Source organism: Heloderma suspectum, chromosome 5 (assembly GCF_057233095.1).
Source record: "Heloderma suspectum isolate Gila_16-S chromosome 5, 16-S_ref, whole genome shotgun sequence".
Taxonomy (NCBI): Eukaryota; Metazoa; Chordata; class Lepidosauria; order Squamata; family Helodermatidae; genus Heloderma; species Heloderma suspectum.
Window position 1 is genome coordinate 66276756 of NC_139462.1, and position 18620 is coordinate 66295375.

Below are 18620 nucleotides of genomic sequence, written 5' to 3' on the forward strand. Positions count from 1 at the left end.
TGTCTGAATGCAGCCAGGGTGGCTTGTTAACCATGCAATGTGGCTTATTTTCTCAAACAAGCCACCTTGAGAACCACTCGTTTGTTGTTGGGTTGTTCAGGATAGTTAACAAGCCACACTGCATGGTTAACAAGCCACCCTGGCTGCATTCACACAACACAATAACCCATCCTGTGGAAAATGTTCCACATTCAGATAACCTATGGTTCAACCAACAACCCATGGTTCAAAACAATCCACATTCAACCACTAAGTGTGGGTTAGCGTGTTGTGTGCACAGCCCCTGAATGTTTACAAGGTGGACTTAGAATTATATTTTTCATATGATTTGCATTAATATTTGCATTCAAATAGATTAAAAGTTATCTATTGCCTGGAACACTGATTAGGTGAAAATAGGATTATGTGTATTTTACTATGCTACTGTGAACATGAGAGCAGAGCCATCGGTTATGAGGGAGAAGGTGGAGATCATATTTTAGCAGGTGTATGAACACAAAATGAAATGAGGATAGTTTTTAATAATAATAACACTGAATATATGAATAAGGTGGGATTCCTTAGGTGGGATAGCAATGATAAATCATAGTTTATACGTAATGTGGTGAGGTTTAGAAGTATGAATTTTGATTTGATAAACTACAGAAGTCTGCAGCACTAAGGATGGGGTACAAGTATTGAGGAGGGTGACATGTAAAGCTTCTAAAACATATGAATAAGCTATGGGTTGCAGCTGTTGTGTGCAAATTTGTGCAGGTCATATTAACTCTTTCTTCTTCTCAGGATTGAATATGATGCTTATCGCACTGATTTAGAAGAACTGAATCTTGGCCCACGAGATGCTAACACCTTGCCAAAGATTGAGCAGTCACAGCAACTATTCCAAGTACATAAAGAGAAATATGACAAAATGCGCAATGATGTATCAGTTAAATTGAAGTTTTTGGAGGAAAACAAGGTAAGGAGCTGCTTTACTTCCAAATTAGTGGTATATAATTTCTTTGCTACCTGAAATTTAACTTGAATTCAGCATGAATCCAGCCAGTGCTATTCCCTTCCCATCACAGATAAGTGATCTTGTTCTGAGTCATTTGAGTTTCAGCTCAGATTGCAATTGCATTTCCTTCCTAAAGCTTGGGATTTCATCTAACTTTGTACTTGTTTCTCTTACTTTGGTTTTTGGAGCACAGCCTAGAAGAGAACTGATGGTTTCCATTTCTAGCATTAGGATATACTAACAAAAAACACCAAACACTGCAATTTAGGATGGTTGGTCAGTGTACGCTGGCCAATATCATTGCATTCCAGTTGAAGTGCTGCTGTTACTAAACCTGTTTCCTGACCAAATATGGTATCTTGCCTAAATATGTGGCATGTAAGAGACATCCTATAGAGAGAGAGACAGAGAGACAGAGAGAGAGAGAGAATTAGTATTTTATGGAGGAGAAGGCTATCAGTGGCTACTAGTCCTGATGGCTGCATGCTATCTCCAGTATCAGAGGCAGTATGCCTATGTGTATCAGTTGCTGTGGAACATGGGTGGGAAAGTGCTGTTGCACTCATGTCTTGCTTGTTGGTTTCCTATGGGCAGATGGTTGGCAACTGTGTGAACAGAATGCTGGACCACATGGCCCCTTGGTCTGATCCAGCATAGCTGTTCTTAGGTTCTCACATTTTCACATTGGATGTTACAAAATTGGAGTACAATGAACTTTATAAAAAGAGGTTGATCTACATCACCCCACCCCAATCAAGAATGGTAGTTGGACTGGATTGAGTAAGGGAGGACAGGAGATATAATACAGAATGTGTGTATACAACCTAATCTCAAAACCTGTAAAATATCAATGTGTGCAATAGTCCACTGAACAAAATGGTTGGTCTGAACACTAGCTCATGGAAGAACTCCAAAGAGCCACTGCTTGGTAGCCCCATCGAGAGCATCTGGATCAAAATAAATGGAGCAAAGAATAAAAGGAACCTGGTGGTCGAAGTCTACTACCAGCCACCTAACCAAGGAGAAGACGAGGATGAAACTTTTGAAAAGCAAATAGCCAATGTTTTAAGGAAGCATGATGTAGTAGTAATGGGGGACTTCAATTTCCCCAATATTTGTTGGGAGACAAATTCTGCAAAACATGGCCCCTCCAGGAAATTCCTGACTTTTGTGGCGGATAACTTCCTCCTACAGAAAGTAGAGGAAGGAACTAGAGGATCGGCTATCCTTGACTTGATCCTAACCAACAGAGATGACTTAGTGGATAAAGTAGCACTTACAGGAACTCTGGGGGAAAGCAACCATGTTGCACTTGAGTTCTTGGTTCTAAGGGAAGCAAAAGCCGCGTGTAGTCAAACGCGTACCCTGGATTTTAGGAAAGCTGATTTTAATAAACTCAGAACAATGATCAGTAAGGTCCCATGGCAAGCGATGCTAGCGAGAAAAGGAGTCCAAGATGGGTGGGAGCTTTTAAAAAAGGAAATTCTCAAGGCACAATCACAGATAATTCCAACAAGAAGAAAAGGTAGAAGACAACAGAAGAAGCCAGTGTGGCTTCACAAAAAGCTTAGAGATGACCTGAAAACAAAAAAGGACACATATAGGAAGTGGAAAGAAGATCAAGTAACAAAGGAAGAGTACAGGATTGCAGGGATGGCATCAGGAAGGCTAAAGCTGAGAATGAGCTGAGGTTAGCGAGGGATGCTAAAAACAACAAAAAGGCTTTCTTCAGCTACGTGCATAGTAAAAGGCAGAGGAAAGAAATGGTTGTTCAGCTATTAAATAAGGATGGCAAAACGATTACAGATGACAAAGAAAAGGCAGAGGTGCTCAATTCCTACTTTGGCTCAGTCTTCTCCCAAAAGAGGGTCTATGACCCCCCTGGCAAAGGCGAAGTGCAGGCTGAAGGGGCAGGATTGCAGCATGAGATCGATAGGCATACAGTCAAGGAACACCTAATTACTTTGAACAAGTTCAAATCTCCAGGGCCAGATGAACTGCATCCTAGAGTCATAAAGGAACTGGCAGAAGAACTCTCAGAACCGCTGTCTATTCTCTTTGAGAAATCATGGAGGACAGGGAAGTGCCAGATGACTGGAGGAGGGCTAATGTCCCTATTTTCAAAAAGGGTAAAAAGGAGGAACCTGGGAACTACAGACCAGTCAGTCTGACATCAGTCCCAGGGAAAATTCTGGAGCAGATGATGAAGCAATCCATCTGGAAGCACCTTGAAAACAATGCCGTGATTACTCGAAGCCAACATGGATTTGTCAAAAACAAGTCCTGCCAGACAAATCTGATCTCAGTTTTTGATCAAGTCACCTCCCTTGTAGACCGTGGGAATGCTGTAGACATCATATACCTCGACTTCAGCAAAGCTTTCGACAAAGTGCCCCATGATATCCTGGTGAGCAAACTAGCTCAAAGTGGGCTAGATGAAACAACGATCCAGTGGATCCACAGTTGGCTACAGAATCGGACTCAAAGAGTGCTTATCAATGGGACCTTCTCAAACTGGGGAGAGGTAACGAGTGGGGTACCGCAGGGCTCGGCCCAGTGCTCTTCAACATTTTTATGAATGACTTGGAGGAGGAGGTGCAGGGAATGCTGATCAGATTTGCAGGTGACACCAAATCGAGTGGGATAGCTAATACTTTGGAAGACAGAAACGAAATTCAGACTGATCTGGATAGACTGGAGCGCTGGGCAAAAAACAACAGAATGACATTTAATAGGGATAAATGCCAAGTTCTGCACCTAGGAAAAAGAAACCAAATGCACAGTTACAAGATGGGGGATATGTGGCTCAACAACACTACAAGCAAGAAAGATATTGGAATTGTTGTCGATCATAAGCTGAATATGAGCCAACAATGTGGTGTGGCTGCAGAAAAGGCAAATGCTATTTTGGGCTGCATTAATAGAAGCATAACTTCCAAATCCCTGGAAGTACTAGTTCCCCTCAACTCAGCACTGGTTAGGCCTCATCTGGAGTACTGTGTCCAGTTCTGGGCACCACACTTTAAGAAGGATGCAGACAAACTGGAAAGGGTTCAGAGGAGGGCAACAAAGATGATCAGAGGACTGGAAACAAAGCCCTATGAAGAGAGACTGAAAGAACTGGGCATGTTTAGCCTTGAGAAGAGAAGACTGAGGGGAGATATGACAGCACTCTTCAAGTATTTGAAAGGTTGTCACAGAGAAGAAGGCCAGGATCTCTTCTTGACCATCCCAGAGTGCAGGACACGGAATAATGGGCTCAAGTTGCAGGAAGCCAAATTCCGGCTGAACATCAGGAAAAACTTCCTGACTGTTAGAGCAATACGACAATGGAACCAATTACTTAGGGAGGTGGTGGACTCTCCCACACTGAAGGCGTTCTAGGTGAGGCTGGACAGCCATCTGTCGGGGATGCTCTGACTTGGATTCCTGCATTGGGCAGGGGGTTGGACTCGATGGCCTTATAGGCCCCTTCCAACCCTACTATTCTATGATTCTATGCTTTGACTTGCTGTTCAGTTGTTCGAAGAGGGCTTGTTGGCACCATGCTAAACAGCTAATAGCTGCCATGCTGAAAGTGCACAGATAAGTGAAACTCATGGGGGAAAATATCATGTCCAGTCTGATTAAACATGAGTGAAAGCCCACTATCAGGCATACTCTGTGGGAGTGATGGAGGTGAAGAAATATTGCATCCCCTCAGTGTTGTCCAGTAGAGCTTTTCCAGATGGGACAGGGCCTTTTGACATCTGATCTCGGGGGAGATGTAGTAGAACCCTTGTTAGCATGTTGTGACACATTCGCAAGACACTTTCAGAGTAAAGTTGCCTGTATCCACCATGACTTGGACTCCACAATTAATGCTATCATTAGTGGAGGTGTCCAGAGCACTATCTAATCCAGTTTTGTTGGATGGTTTAGTTATTGGAGCCTAAGGAGGTCACTAAGGTTATTGGTCGAGTCCAGCCAACCATTTGTATGCCCTTTGTGGCTTTTTAAATCTAACAAGGAGGGGGTGTCAGCCTGAGACGAGGAGGTTGTACATGCCTCATTGAGAGTGAGAGTGGTTCCCTAATTGGACTAATCCTGAAGAAACCTAGCTTAGACCTGGACAACATTAATAACTTTAGACCACTGCCTAAGGTTCCCTTCCTGAGCAAGGTACTCAAGAAAGTGGTGGCTGGGCAACTCCAGCCACTCTTGGATGAAACTGATTATGTTTCCAGATATTTCAGTTGGATTCCCAGGCCTTCTTTTGGGGCAAACTGCCTTTGACACCCTGTGGAAAAGGTCCTGTGACCTTTTATCATGAGAAAGGAAGGGTGGGCATGACCTGTTGATTCTCCTCAATCTCTCGGATGCTTTCGATAGCATCAGCAATGGTATCCTTCTGGATAGGCTGTCCTGGTTGGGCATGGAAGGCACCACTTGGCAGAGGATCTGCTCCTACTTGGATGGCCATTTCTAAAAGGTGGTGCTGGAAGATTACTGCGCAGCCCCCTGGCAGTCATGCTTTAGAGCTCCACAGGGTTCTATTCTTTCTTCCATGGTGTTTAATAACTCCATGAAAGTGCTGAGAAAGTTGATCTGAGATATCACCACTATGTGGGTGATACTCTCATTTTCATCAGACACAGGTGAGGATGTGGCTGTCCTGAACCAGTGCTTGAGCATGGTAATGGACTAATGAGGATGAATAAACTGACTCAGTCCAGACAAGACAGAGCTTGATGTTCATTCACTTGAGTGAATGGTGTTCAGACGTTCAAGATGTGGTTGCACTCCCACCAACAGATGAGGTTCACAATCTGGGGGTGATTATTGATCCAGCACTATCATTAGAGGCTCAAGTGACCTCAGTGGCTTTAAGTGCCGTTTTCCAGCTTTGGCTGATACACCACCTGCAACTTTAACTGGATGGCAATAGCTTGTCCCCCTTCATAGATCACTGCCTTGTTGTGGCGAAGGGGCTTGCGTAACTCAGTGAAGCCATAAGCTATGCCGTGCAGGGCCACCCAAGACGGACAGGTCATGGCAGAGAGTTCTGACAAAATGTGGTCCACTGGAGAAGGAAATGGCAACCCACTCCAGGATTCCTGCCAAGGAAACCTCATGGAACGTATCACAAGGCTAAAAGATATGACGACGGAAGATGAGCCCCTCATGTTGGAAGGTGTCCAATATACTACTGGGGAAGAGCAGAGGGAATTTCCAAGTAGCGCCAGAAAGAGTGAAGCGGCTGTGCCAAAGCCGAAAGGACACTCAGCTGTGGATGTGTCTGGTGGTGAAAAGAAAGTCCGATGCTGTAAAGAACAATATTGTTTAGGAACCTGGAATGTCAGATCAGTGAATCAAGGTAAGCTGGAGGTGGTCAAACATGAGATGGCAAGACTGAACATCAACATCTTGGGAATCAGCGAACTAAAATGGACAAGCATGGCAAATTTAATTCAGGTGACCATTATATCTACTACTGTGGGCAAGAATCCCTTACAAGAAATGCAGTAGCACTCATAGTCAACAAAAGGGTAGGAAAAGCAGTACTGGGGTACAATCTCAAAAATGACAGAATTATCTCAGTACGATTCCAAGGCAAACCATTCAACATCACAGTAATTCAAGTCTATGCCCCAACCACTGATGCCGAAGAAGCTGAGGTTGATCGGTTCTATGAAGACCTACAACACCTTCTAGAACTAACACCACAAAAAGATGTCCTCTTCATCATAGGGGATTGGAATACTAGAGTAGGAAGTCAAGAAATCACCGGGATAACAGGCAGGCATGGCCTTAGTGTACAAAATGATGCAGGACAAAGGCTAATCGAGTTTTGCCAAGAGAACACGCTGATCATAGCACACACTCTTTTCCAACAGCACGAGAGGCGACTCTACACATGGACATCACCAGATGGTCAATATCGAAATCAGATTGATTATGTCCTTTGCAGCCAAAGATGGAGAAGCTCTATTCAGTCAGTAAAAACAAGACCTGGAGCTGACTGTGGCTCAGCACATGAGCTGCTTCTTGCAAAATTTCGGCTTAAATTGAAGAACATAGGGAAAACCACTATACCATTCAGGTATGACCTAAATCATATCCCTTATGAATATACAGTGGAGGTGAGGAATAGATTTCAGGGATTAGACATGATAGACAGAGCGCCTGAGGAACTATGGATGGAGGTCCGTAACATTGTTCAGGAGGCAGCAACTCAATCCATCCCAAAGAAAAAGAAATGCAAGAAAGCCAAGTTGCTGTCTGATGAGGCTTTACAAGTAGCTGAGGAAAGAAGGGAAGTGAAAAGCAAGGGAGAAAGGGGAAGATATATCCAACTGAATGCACAGTTCCAGAGAATAGCAAGGAGAGACAAGAAGGCCTTCTTAAATGAACAATGCAAAGAAATGGAGGAAAACAACAGAATGGGAAAGACTAGAGATCTCTTCAAGAAAATCGGAGATCTCAAGGGAACGTTTTGTGCAAAGACGGGCATGATAAAGGACAAAGAAGGCAGGGACCTAACAGAAGCAGATGAGATTAAGAAGAGGTGGAAGAACTATCCAGAAAAGATCTTAATGTCCCTGATAGCCATGATAGTGCGGTCACTGAACTTGAGCTGGACATCCTCGAGAGTGAAGTCAAGTGGGCCTTAGGAAGCATTCCTAACAACAAAGCTAGTGGAGATGGCAGATTTTCCTTCCTTGGGAGGAAAGCTATGGCAAACCTAGACAGCATAGTAAGAAGCAGAGACATCACCTTGCCGACAAAGATTCGTATAATCAAAGCTATGGTTTTCCCAGTAGCAACGTATGGCTGTGAGAACTGGACTATAAGGAAGGCTGAGCGCCGAAGAACTGATGCTTTCGAACTATGGTGCTGGAGAAGACTGTTACGAGTCCCCTGGACTGCAAGGAGGTCAAATCAGTCCATCCTAAAGGAAATCAACCCTGAGTGCTCATTGGAAGGACAGATACTGAAGCTGAAGCTCAAATATTTTGGCCACCTAATATGAAGAGAAAACTCCCTGGAAAAGACCCTGATGCTGGGAAAGATTGAAGGCAAAAGGAGAAGGGGGTGGCAGAGGTTGAGATGGCTAGATAGCATCACCGATGCAATGAATATGGACTTGAGCACACTCCGGGAGAGAGCAGAGGACAGGAAGGCCTGGCGTGCTATGGTCCATGGGGTCACGAAGAGTTGGACACGACTTAACGACTGAACAACAATAGCTTGGCCACAATCCCCAGGGAGGTTCACTTGGTGTGATCCCTGTGGTCTGTTCAGCTCCAGGTAAAGACCTTTCTGTTCACTCAGTTCTTTTAAATAACTCATGTATTCTGGACCTCCCACTTTTAAAAGACTGTTTTTAATTTTGGGATTGCTGTGAGTTTTGCTGTTGTACTTTATGTCACTTTTGATTTTATGATTTTATGTTCTCTTTTCTAAGATCTAAATTGTTATGTTTGTTGTAGGCTGCCTAGAGAACTTTGTTATGGGGCAGCATACAAAATAAATAAAACAAGTACTTCTGAAATAGCTTTTATACTTAAGCTTGTGTTAACTTATTGCAGGGATAGGAGTGGCAGAGGCTGTGTGCAAAACTGATGTATGGGGTTGTAGGGAGGGAAAGATGGATCACTTTGAAATCTCTTGTTGGAGAACTACGTTTATTCACTGAAGTTTTTCAGTGGTTTCAATTTCCTTGAAATGGTGCAGGTCTGCGGTTCATTTTCAGAAAATAATAATTTGAGGTACAATTCTAAAACTGATTTGCTTGAAATACTGTCGCAATGATTTGTTAGCTACAAATACCCTGGGGGGAAGGAGGCTTGGCAGCTTTTCAGATGTTAAGATAAATTGTTATCTTTGTTCTCTTCACAATGAACAAAAAGCTGTAGTGACATTGTGCACTAATAAGTGTCTGTAAGATGTCAAGAGCTCTTGACAGTTGGTAGCACTACCTGTTATACCAGCCTAGTCTGTGTTTGCACAGATTGTGCTTTTTTCATTGCAACCACCCATATCCATGTGCTTGCAGATCTCTGCAGTTTTCAGTAGCAAACATGAGAGATCAGAATATTCTGAAATGTCTGTATCTTCACACTTGGTGCAAATAGTTCACCACTGAAGCGATCTCTGGCAGTTCTGAAAGGTCCTTCCAGGAAAGAGACCTCAAAATGCCTCTGTACTGCTGATGTAATAAACGCACAGTGGTGTCAAAAACATTGATCCATCCCTATGTATATGCCACAGTATCAGATAGCTGGGAGGGCAAACTATTGCCTTCTTTTTGATATCCGATCGTGGCCATTAGCATTTCATTTTTACTGTCTTTCAGAGAAGATTATGAAGGTTGCATGGAGAATGGCTAATGCATTGCTTGTATATTGATTTGCTCAACAAATTATTTTTAACATACTAGGAAGATGGCTACAACTTGCACTTTTGCATCCTGGGCACTTAAGAGAGGAAAATGTTCATATGATTCAAAGTGATTAATTTTGAGTGTATCATTCTTGATTTCCAACTTTCTACATCATCCTTGCTGAGTTGCTCTTAAGAGCAAAGTAGAGATAATCAGTGGCTGTGAAAGCTTTTTCTGTTTACTAATTCAAAGAACTATGCTCGTGGTTATGCAGAAGTGGTGCCAGCAGGTAGACACAAGCAGGAGGGAGATACTTGTGCAGATGCTCTTCTTCCTCTCCCATCAAGTTTAGCAGCAGCCTGAATGCCATACATATCAGACTTGAAAAGGGTGCAGAGATCCAGCCAGACCACTGGTGGCTAAGAGCTAATGCCTGTATGGTTCCTGTAAAGGGTAAGAGAAGTTTGGGAATAGGCCAAAGGAGGCAGAAGGTAAGTTAAGAGAAACTGCCCACAATGGCATATTCCTCATTAAGAGTAGATGAGATGGTAAACCTGTGTTTGGCCTAAAGTGCTTGAGGCGGCAGGTGTAGAACTCCGACAACTGTGAATCCTCTTTCATATAATTTTTCTTCTTCTATATAGCAAACCAGATATCAGAGGAAAAAGTTCTAGCCTAGCCTTCTCCCTGACATACTAGTGTTCTAGATGTAGGAAAATGTTTTGTGGGGGAGCGTTCCTCATGTAAGCCCCCACCTGGAACCTGATACAGCCTAGACACAGGCTTACTCCTCATCTGCTGTTTGTTATAGTGATTCAGTCGTTGAGGGAAGCTGAGAATGGTTTTATTGGCAGTGTAAACAATAGTACAAGTTAAGAATAACTAGGAAAAGCCCTTAGATCCTTGATAGTGGATGATAAAGGAACATAAAGACTTGCATGAAAATAATTTTGCTGGTCTCTGGATTGCAAAACTTTGTCCTTCAAGCAGTTTTCTTGTTGGTACTGCAAGGCAGTCCACTTGGCCTGTTTTACCATATCCTGTTTTGAACTATGTCAGTTCTAGAAAGTTGGGTGGGATGGATGGCGCCTTTAAATTTTCACCCTGAAGTTGCTGAGTTCCATATTCTACACTCGTTTAAAACATCTGTCTCAGGAAAGGAAGTGTTAAGTGTTCCAAACAGTGAGACTTCCAGGGGATTCTTCATCTCAGATAACCAATATATGTGGCCTTTCTTAATAGCATGGCACACAGTTCTTTTAGTTCTGGGGTTGCTGCTATAAGTTCAGCAAACAATGCCCATTTCAAACCTTTTTCAGTCTTCCAACAGTGGGGTTTTTTTAAAGATAAAGCTACTGTATTGGAACTATGTATGAATTTTAGATGCATTCTGTTCTACACCTTCTGAACTATTACACCCAATTGTTTTGTTGGCATGCCTTTAGCATTTAAGTAGTAAATAAACGAAGCATTTGCTACTCGATACGCCCTTTCTCCCAAATCAAAGTCTGAAGAGGCAATAGAAACCCCTGTAGTGAATTGCTGGGTATACAGAGCCTGCCCTTTTAAAGAAATTCTCATGTCTGCCCCCAAAACTTCCTCCTCCATGTTAGAGAAACTGGTAGGGCACATACTTCCCACCTTGCCTGCAAGAAACAGTCCTTTCCATGCCAGCTATGTCTGATGACAACAGAAAGGGAAATCTTTCCAGATTCACTCCTCTTTCCCAAAGTGTTAAGTGTCCAATATCTGTCTATGTGTGTTTGACACACCTGCAGCCCTGCTGGCTTCTGATTAACAGGTTGCAAAAACTTCATCAGTTTCCCCCTTCCTGGTCACACTGCATAGAGGGGCTGTTTTACTATGTATGTTGTTTCTCATTAAACATTGAGGCCATTGCTTCAGCCAAGTATGTAACAGTAGGATAGGATTATTAAGCATTGTCCCCCTTTTGCTACTTATTTCTCACACTCCCTCATCTTAAACTTTGAATAACCCTTTTTTGATTTGGAGTCTGGGGTTGACCTGAGCAAATGGCTTAGGACAAGGCCATCTAAAGGGCCTGTCTCATTATGAACCTACCAGAGTACTGAGATCTGCAGGAGAGGCCCATTTGGGGGTGCCATTACCTGCAGAGGCCCATTTGGTGGGTATGCATGAAAAGGCTTTCTCCTGTGTTGCCCCCAAATTGTGGAATGTGCTTCATCAAGAACGACAGTTGCCCCCCACTTCCTTGGCCTTTAGAAAGGGTGTAAATATGCATCTATTCAATTTTTTAGCAGTAAGGCGGTATATAAATGTTAATCATCAATCATAAATTTTTGTCTAGCCCACGGGTCTCTCCCACCCATATGCCTAGCCAGCTGGTTCATGCTACAGGGTTAGAAGGAGAGATGAGGAAATTCACAGATTGGACTCTGGCTGTAGCTAGGCAGGAGTTTGCTAAGAGTGTTCCCCTATCAGGTAAATAAAAACTACAGGTTGTAGGTTTCTTCCTCACTTAGACATAGGTTGCTGTTTTTTCAAAGGAAGTAGCTGCAGCTACTAGTATTTCATAGAATAGTAGGGTTGGAAGGGGCCTATAAGACCAATAAGACTATTTAAATTAATGAAACTCCAGCCTGGTCTGCCTGACAGGACAGCTCTATATCCCAATATCCTATCCCATGTGCAGATTGATTTACTGTGTTCTGTAATACTAGGCTCCTGTAGGATATGAAGTTTTGACTCCTGGATGTAAAAGTGTCCGATGCTAGTAAACAGTTTATCTTGCACCTACAGTTCTGTGGGAAATGTACAAATGTCTAGGTCTCAGATGTTTTGAGTAATCATTGGGGTTTTTTGAACTGCATAATTCAGGGTTTTGTGTGGGTACCCTAGCTATTTTGATGCCCCTGTGAGAGAGTTGGTCAATGAAATCTGAGTTCCTAGTAAGTAAATAACCATGAATGCTTTATCTTAAGAAAAAACCCTATAAAACATGGCAGTGCTGCCAGTTACAGCTGTGAAGAATGTAATGGGTATAATAAAAAAGGGCTTCTTCACAAAGTATTCCATCTGCTGGCTCTTATGTCATGGAAAATACCTGAGGCTTCTATCTCCAAGGCAGGCAGATGACTGCAGTGTTTACCAAACTCTCACAGTTGCAAGGCATTGCAGTTACTGTGATTTGGAAGGCTGTTATCAGCTGCAGCATGTTTCCTGTGGCTGGTTGGTTCCCAGAAATGCCACTTGGATGACTACTTTAATGGGAAGAAGAGAATGCTGGAGTTTAGTGTGATCAGTGACATGACTGAGTCAGATCCCTCAAAGCACTTCTAAGCAAACGTCTTAACTGAAATCCTAAAACAAACTCAAACCATGTAAACCCTTATGTACAAATGGTGTGAGGATACGGTTAACAAATAATGTCTTTATGCTGAATCTATGTTTAACTATGACCAAAAATGAATTCCACATATGGGCTAGGCCATTGTATAAACTTGTCTCGTGTTGAGCCATGAAAAATGGTGAAGAGCAGGAAAAACACAAGTGAACGATATTTCCAGTTCTGTCTTCTGTTTTGGGATTGAACCTTTCACTTTCTGCATGCAAAGCATTTGCTCTACCACTGAGTTATAGCACTTTGCTACTTATCATAGTTTTGGGGCTTCTGTGACTAGAAATCAGGGCTTTGTGTTTCAGGGAGGTTGGTATATTTGCATCTTAAGTCACACATTGACTTAAGCTGTAACTCCACATCACACTGGGCAGGTATAGTTTTTTTTCAGGCTCCTATATATTTATGCATACCCCAAGTTGGACATGCTGGTTTGCATGTTGAGTAGTACTCTTCTGCTGGGTATGGTCTAAGTAGGGCAGTTGCTTCACGTGTTGGATAGGAGGGGTTGGGTTGGCATTAGGCATTTTATATCACATTATTTATAGTTATCTAGAAACCAGAATTCATTTGTTAAATCGAGTAATTTCTTATAGTTGACAGAAGTAAAAGGAAGCTTGAATAGGTTGGAGATAAAAATGTTTAGCTGAGTGAGCGACTCTTTCAGTGTGAACCAGAGTTATGAAGTACTGGAAGCTATGCAACTTAATAATGCAAGTGTGTATTTTGTGGAGAGAAAGATTGTATGTTTCAGTGTTCCCATTTTAAAAAAAAAATCCTACCAGGTTTTTTATGGGAAAGTGTTATAACTTCTGACTTATCTCACACACTTACCTACCTGCATTAAAAAGTGGTACAGTCCTTAGGAAGGCTGTCTCATCTGCTTTTCCTAAGAGTATAATCAGCTCACAGTATCAGAATTGAACAGCAAGCTGCTTCTTCGCTGTCATCTGTGAACTGACACTATGGATTATGCACTTGTGCAGAACAGTCATTCAGAACATTCTAGAGCTGAGCTTTAGGCGGGAGCCCCATCTACCCACCTTGCACATGCTTTAGGGTGTGGCTCCCACCCTGGAGCGTGCACAGAGGTGGTGAGCAGGGCTCCCACCTAAAGCTCTGCTCAGGTCTAGGATGTTCTGAATGATTGTTCTGCACGGGCACATAACCCATATGTGTCAGTTCACAGATGACCACTAAAAGAACTACAGTTACAGGCAAGCAACCTGTCCTTTCAGTGATAGGGAATAGGCCTACGAAGGCATTAGATCCTGAATGTCATGGACTGTATTTGGGCTAGTACTTCATAATGCTGGAACGAGTTGAATCAATTCAATGGTGGGGTGCAGTATGTAAGTAAAATAGCTTTTATTTCTTGTCTTGTTTGTTTGGATTGCTAGTAGTACCTTTAATCTTTCATCACCATTCAACCAATATTGTGGAGACACCAGTTCTTTGGCTTCCTAAATGTAACTCTGTCAAGTCCCTCTGGGCTTTTCAGCTTTATGTATGTGCTTTTTAAAAAAATGTATGTATTGCTCTATTAGTATGTAAGAGTATTGTCAAGACTGTTACAGGCTGTCTTTAAATCTATAGCACATTATAAGTGAATACATAAATCTGATTCCCAGTACTTGATTTTAAAATACTGTTTAGTCAGTAAAACATAGTGATGTTTTCTAGGTTTGCTGTCTGAGTATTGTAATCAGATGTTCAAATTATTTAAGTGTGTCCATCCCACGTAGTTCACACACAAGTTGTTTTCCCAGTCTTTAGTTATATACACTCAGAAGATTGGAAATAGTTAAGATAATATAAGTTGTTGTGTAAAATAAACAAATTGCTTCCCTACAGCACTTGTTGCCTGATTTTGTATTTGCTGTTATTTTGATGTTTTGCAAGATTTCTAATACAAAATTTGGCTTATTATAAGAGATAGAATATTGGTTACAGTCTTTATTAGTCTTTTAGTCAAAGCTCTTACAAAGATTCAAGGAGGGTATGTTATGTGAACATACGTAGCATATTCTCAGAGGGGTAGCTGTGTTTGATGCAGCAAAAACAAAGAAGTCTTATGGCACTTTAAAGACTAACAATTTTATTATGGGATAAGAGGGTTGGAAACTGTCACTTCAGAAGTGTAGGCCTTGAGATAAAGCACAATGTGCTTTAAATGTTATATACAGTGCTTACTTGGAAATTACTTCAAATACATTGATTAATGGCAGAAAGGTTGGTTCTTATTTTATCTTACTCAATTGAGTCTGTGTTCTTGTGGGAAAGGGGTTGATTTTCAAGTCACATTCTCCATTTGTGACCTCTTGGCTCCTACAATTCACAAAGCAGCTTTGACAGGCTGCTAAAATTCTTGCTTTTGCAGTTTGGTGTTTCACTTGCGGAGTTCTTACAAAGAAACATCTTATAGCCATGACATTGCTATTAATGTCAAGCCTAATTTTGGTGGTGGGAGCCAGTGTGGTGTAGTGGTAAGAGTGTTGGACTGGGAGCCGGGAGATCTAGTTTCTAGTCCCCACTTGGCCATGGAAGTGCACTGGGTGACTTTGGGCCAGTCACAGACTCTCAGCCCAGCCTACCTCACAGGGTGGTTGTTGTGAGGATAAAATGGAGAGGAGGAGGAGAACGTAAGCCGCCTTGGGTTCCTTGCAAGAGGAAAAAAGGTAGGATGTAAATGCAATGAATGAATGAGTTAATATTTCGAATGTGGGCATTTAAATTGCTTGTTCTACTTATGAAATAAACTTTTTTTTTTTGGTTTTTAAATCTCTGGGACTTGATTTTAACTACTTTTACTTAGAAGTGTTTGTCATTGATCTCCATAGAGCCTAAGTTCAAGTAAATCTGCTTAAGATGGCAGCATTAAGATCTGCTTTTTTTATCCACAGCACTTTTTTCTCTCTTTCCCTTTCCTTGGTTGAACCTTAAACTTGTTCAGTTCTTAACAATGACCCATGGATGTAATAATTAGTACAAGAGCACCTTTTATAATGAAATTCCTACATGTTTCTCATTGACAGGCATAAACTATCACATAGAACCTTTCCATTTGATACTATTGATGTTACTGTGATAGTTGTGGAATTGAGCAAATGTGAATTTCTGACTTCATGTAAAGTTGTATTTTATTTATATGCTAGTAAGTAATATTGCACTTGGATCCGAAAGTTCTCAGCTAAGCCATGAAGCACACTGAATGGCATTGGGCAAGTAACTCTCAACCTAACCTACCTCACAGGGTGATTGAAAGAATAGTTAATCAGCCAATCATGGGTCAAAATTGTGAGGATGTATGTAGTAGTAGGGGTGCCAGAGAAAGCCGCAACGGAACCAAATGAGCTTGGATTTTTATGAATCCGACCTGCAGATTCCACACCAGACCAGCTTTTCCCCTGTTGGGTGGATTCTACAGACTTGTGGACCATTTTTCTAACCTTTGGGAAGTTTGCACAAATTTCATCTTAGAAAAATGCACAGAAAATGTTTTTTTTAAAAAAAACCTCAGCCGAAAATGTGCATTTCCCCCATAGTCTAAAGCGTGAAAATGTGCATTTGGGGGGATTTGTGCATTTTGGGGGGATTTGCACATTTTTGCACATACGAATTTGTGCAAATTCGGAACCTAAAAATAATCAATTTCTTTCAGTGTGCAGATGATGGAACGAAAGGCGCCTGACAACCTGCGAAACGCAGACAGAACAGTTTTTACTCAGTCTGCTCTTCCATATGTAGTGCAGTGTGACCCTCGCCTCTCCGTGTAAGGGTCCACAACTTTTATTCTACTGATCTCCCTCAGGATTTTACATTCCATTCAAGAATCTCTAGCACCTACAATTCCTGTGTTCTTTTGGACACTTGTGATTAGAATTTATTCTTACTGCTTTTAACTGGGAGATGATCCGTTGTTCCTCATAAACATTCAGATTTGAATATTGACTGAGGTGCTTTTCAGCAACACCTGTGTGAAGAAAGCTGCAATCCTTTTTTCAAATCCTTTGTGCTTCGTCTCTAATGAGTGTTGGCCTACCTTCTGATGATGGGTTTGCTGAAAGCTATTTAGCATAATCTCCGGGGTCTGCCATGGTTTGTAATGATGGCTTAAGCAAAGTTCAGGTTGATGGTTTTGACTTAACGAAGCACTAAAATGCTTATGTCCATCATATCTCCAAGACTACCTCAGCCTTCATGTAATTGCACTGAAGATGCTCTTGTTAAACCTCCCCCTGCTCTTGTTAAGCCTGATGCCCTCCAGATGTTTTGGACTATAGCTCCCATCAGCCCCAACCACATGACCAGTCGTCAAGGGTGATGGGAGTTGTAGTCCAGAACATTTGGAAGACACTGGGTTGGAAAGGTTGCTTTTGTTTATCCCCTCATACCAAAATTTACTGATTCCAGATCTGCCCTGCCGGATTTATGCTGAGTGTTTTCACTTTGAGGAATGTTGGTCAAAAAGTAGTATATAAGTGGAAAAATAAATTTCAGCTCTTAAATTGGTGGAGCATGTAGGTTAACCTCTGGTTCAATATTCTGTTACATGCATTTTCATTTTTAACATTATTTATCTTTGTCCGCAGGTCAAAGTATTGCACAATCAGCTTGTTCTGTTCCACAATGCCGTGGCAGCATACTTTGCAGGGAATCAAAAACAGCTTGAACAGACACTTAAGCTATTCCATATCAAATTGAAAACGCCTGGAGTAGATACTCCATCCTGGCTTGAAGATCAGCAATAGAACCAGGCATGGAGATCCCTTGATCAACCCAGGATCCTGTACACCTAATAAGAATCAAGGAGCTTGCACAAGGACTGTTTGTAATGATACTTGCACAAGCAGCTTTAATTCCCCCCCCCCCCTTTCATAATGCATACTGTAGTAGTTCAGGAGGGTGGGTGGATATAACCAAATTTGTCATTTCAGAAACAGAAATTTTTGTATTTGAGGGTGGATAGTTTTCTGTAGTAGGGAAATATAGATTTGCACTGACGAAGATGTTTGTAATCTCTGGTAATTGTGGTGTCTAGATGGAAATTTTTCCAAAGGGAGATGCTCATGATTTGTATCAACATCTGATATTTTATATAAATGTATTAAACCTCTCTAAAGATTCTTTTTTCATGTAATTGTGTTCAAAGAATAAATATTTTACAGAGTAATAATACAAGGCCTTAAAGCAGCATCCACAAAATCAGGCACTGGCTGATACATGGAATTGCAGCAAATACCTTTTCTTTCTTTTTTTAAGAAGTTAGTCCTTCCATTATATGTTCAAAAACACTAAATTTAGAATTACCCTATTGGGCTGAAGCTTTGAACACACATTTTATCATTATAAAGATGACCTGCTAGGGAAAGCAGCGCATAGCTCTACTAATTTAATTTTAACTTTCTAGAAAAATATACCTTTACTTGCCTTAAATTCAAAAGTGCCTTTTGCAATGCTCTTTCTACGCAGTGTACATAATTTGGATTGATGACTTTTTAAAGAGGCAGATTAAGGCCAGTCTGGGATGTGTGTGCTTGTTTGACCCTCCAGACTATGTCCCCTGGCTGACAGATTCTGGCTCCCCCCTGCCAAAAAACCCCCAGTAGTTATTAAATGTAGAAGTCTGTTCTCTCCAGCATAACCTTTTAAAATTCACTATTCTGGGGCATCCTTGTTTGCACACTTTCCACTGCTTTTTTGTGTTTATATAAATAAGATACTTAAAGTAACTTATCACAGCTTATATGGATTGTATAATTATGTACTATATGTTGAAATAGATTTGGTTGCTGCTTAAAATGGTTTTGTTTCAGTCTTATGTAAAGTGTTTATCAAGTTCATCTTAAATCATTCCTCATTACACTCTTGTCTGAGCT

The 18620-nt window shown here is 41.6% G+C and overlaps 1 protein-coding gene across 13 annotated transcripts in view; it reads left to right on the top strand.

Moving 5' to 3' along the window:
- The window catches only part of ARFIP1 (ARF interacting protein 1), a 64363-nt gene extending 46747 nt beyond the window's left edge, over positions 1-17616 (top strand). For all 13 annotated transcript variants that reach the window (XM_084856284.1, XM_084856277.1, XM_084856276.1 and 10 more), the window contains 2 exons: positions 784-958; positions 17334-17616. In XM_084856284.1, coding sequence (XP_084712410.1) covers positions 784-958; positions 17334-17492 — 334 coding nt within the window. In that variant the 3' untranslated portion in view covers positions 17493-17616. The remainder of the gene's footprint in view (positions 1-783; positions 959-17333) is intronic.
- Positions 17617-18620: the final 1004 nt, after the last annotated feature.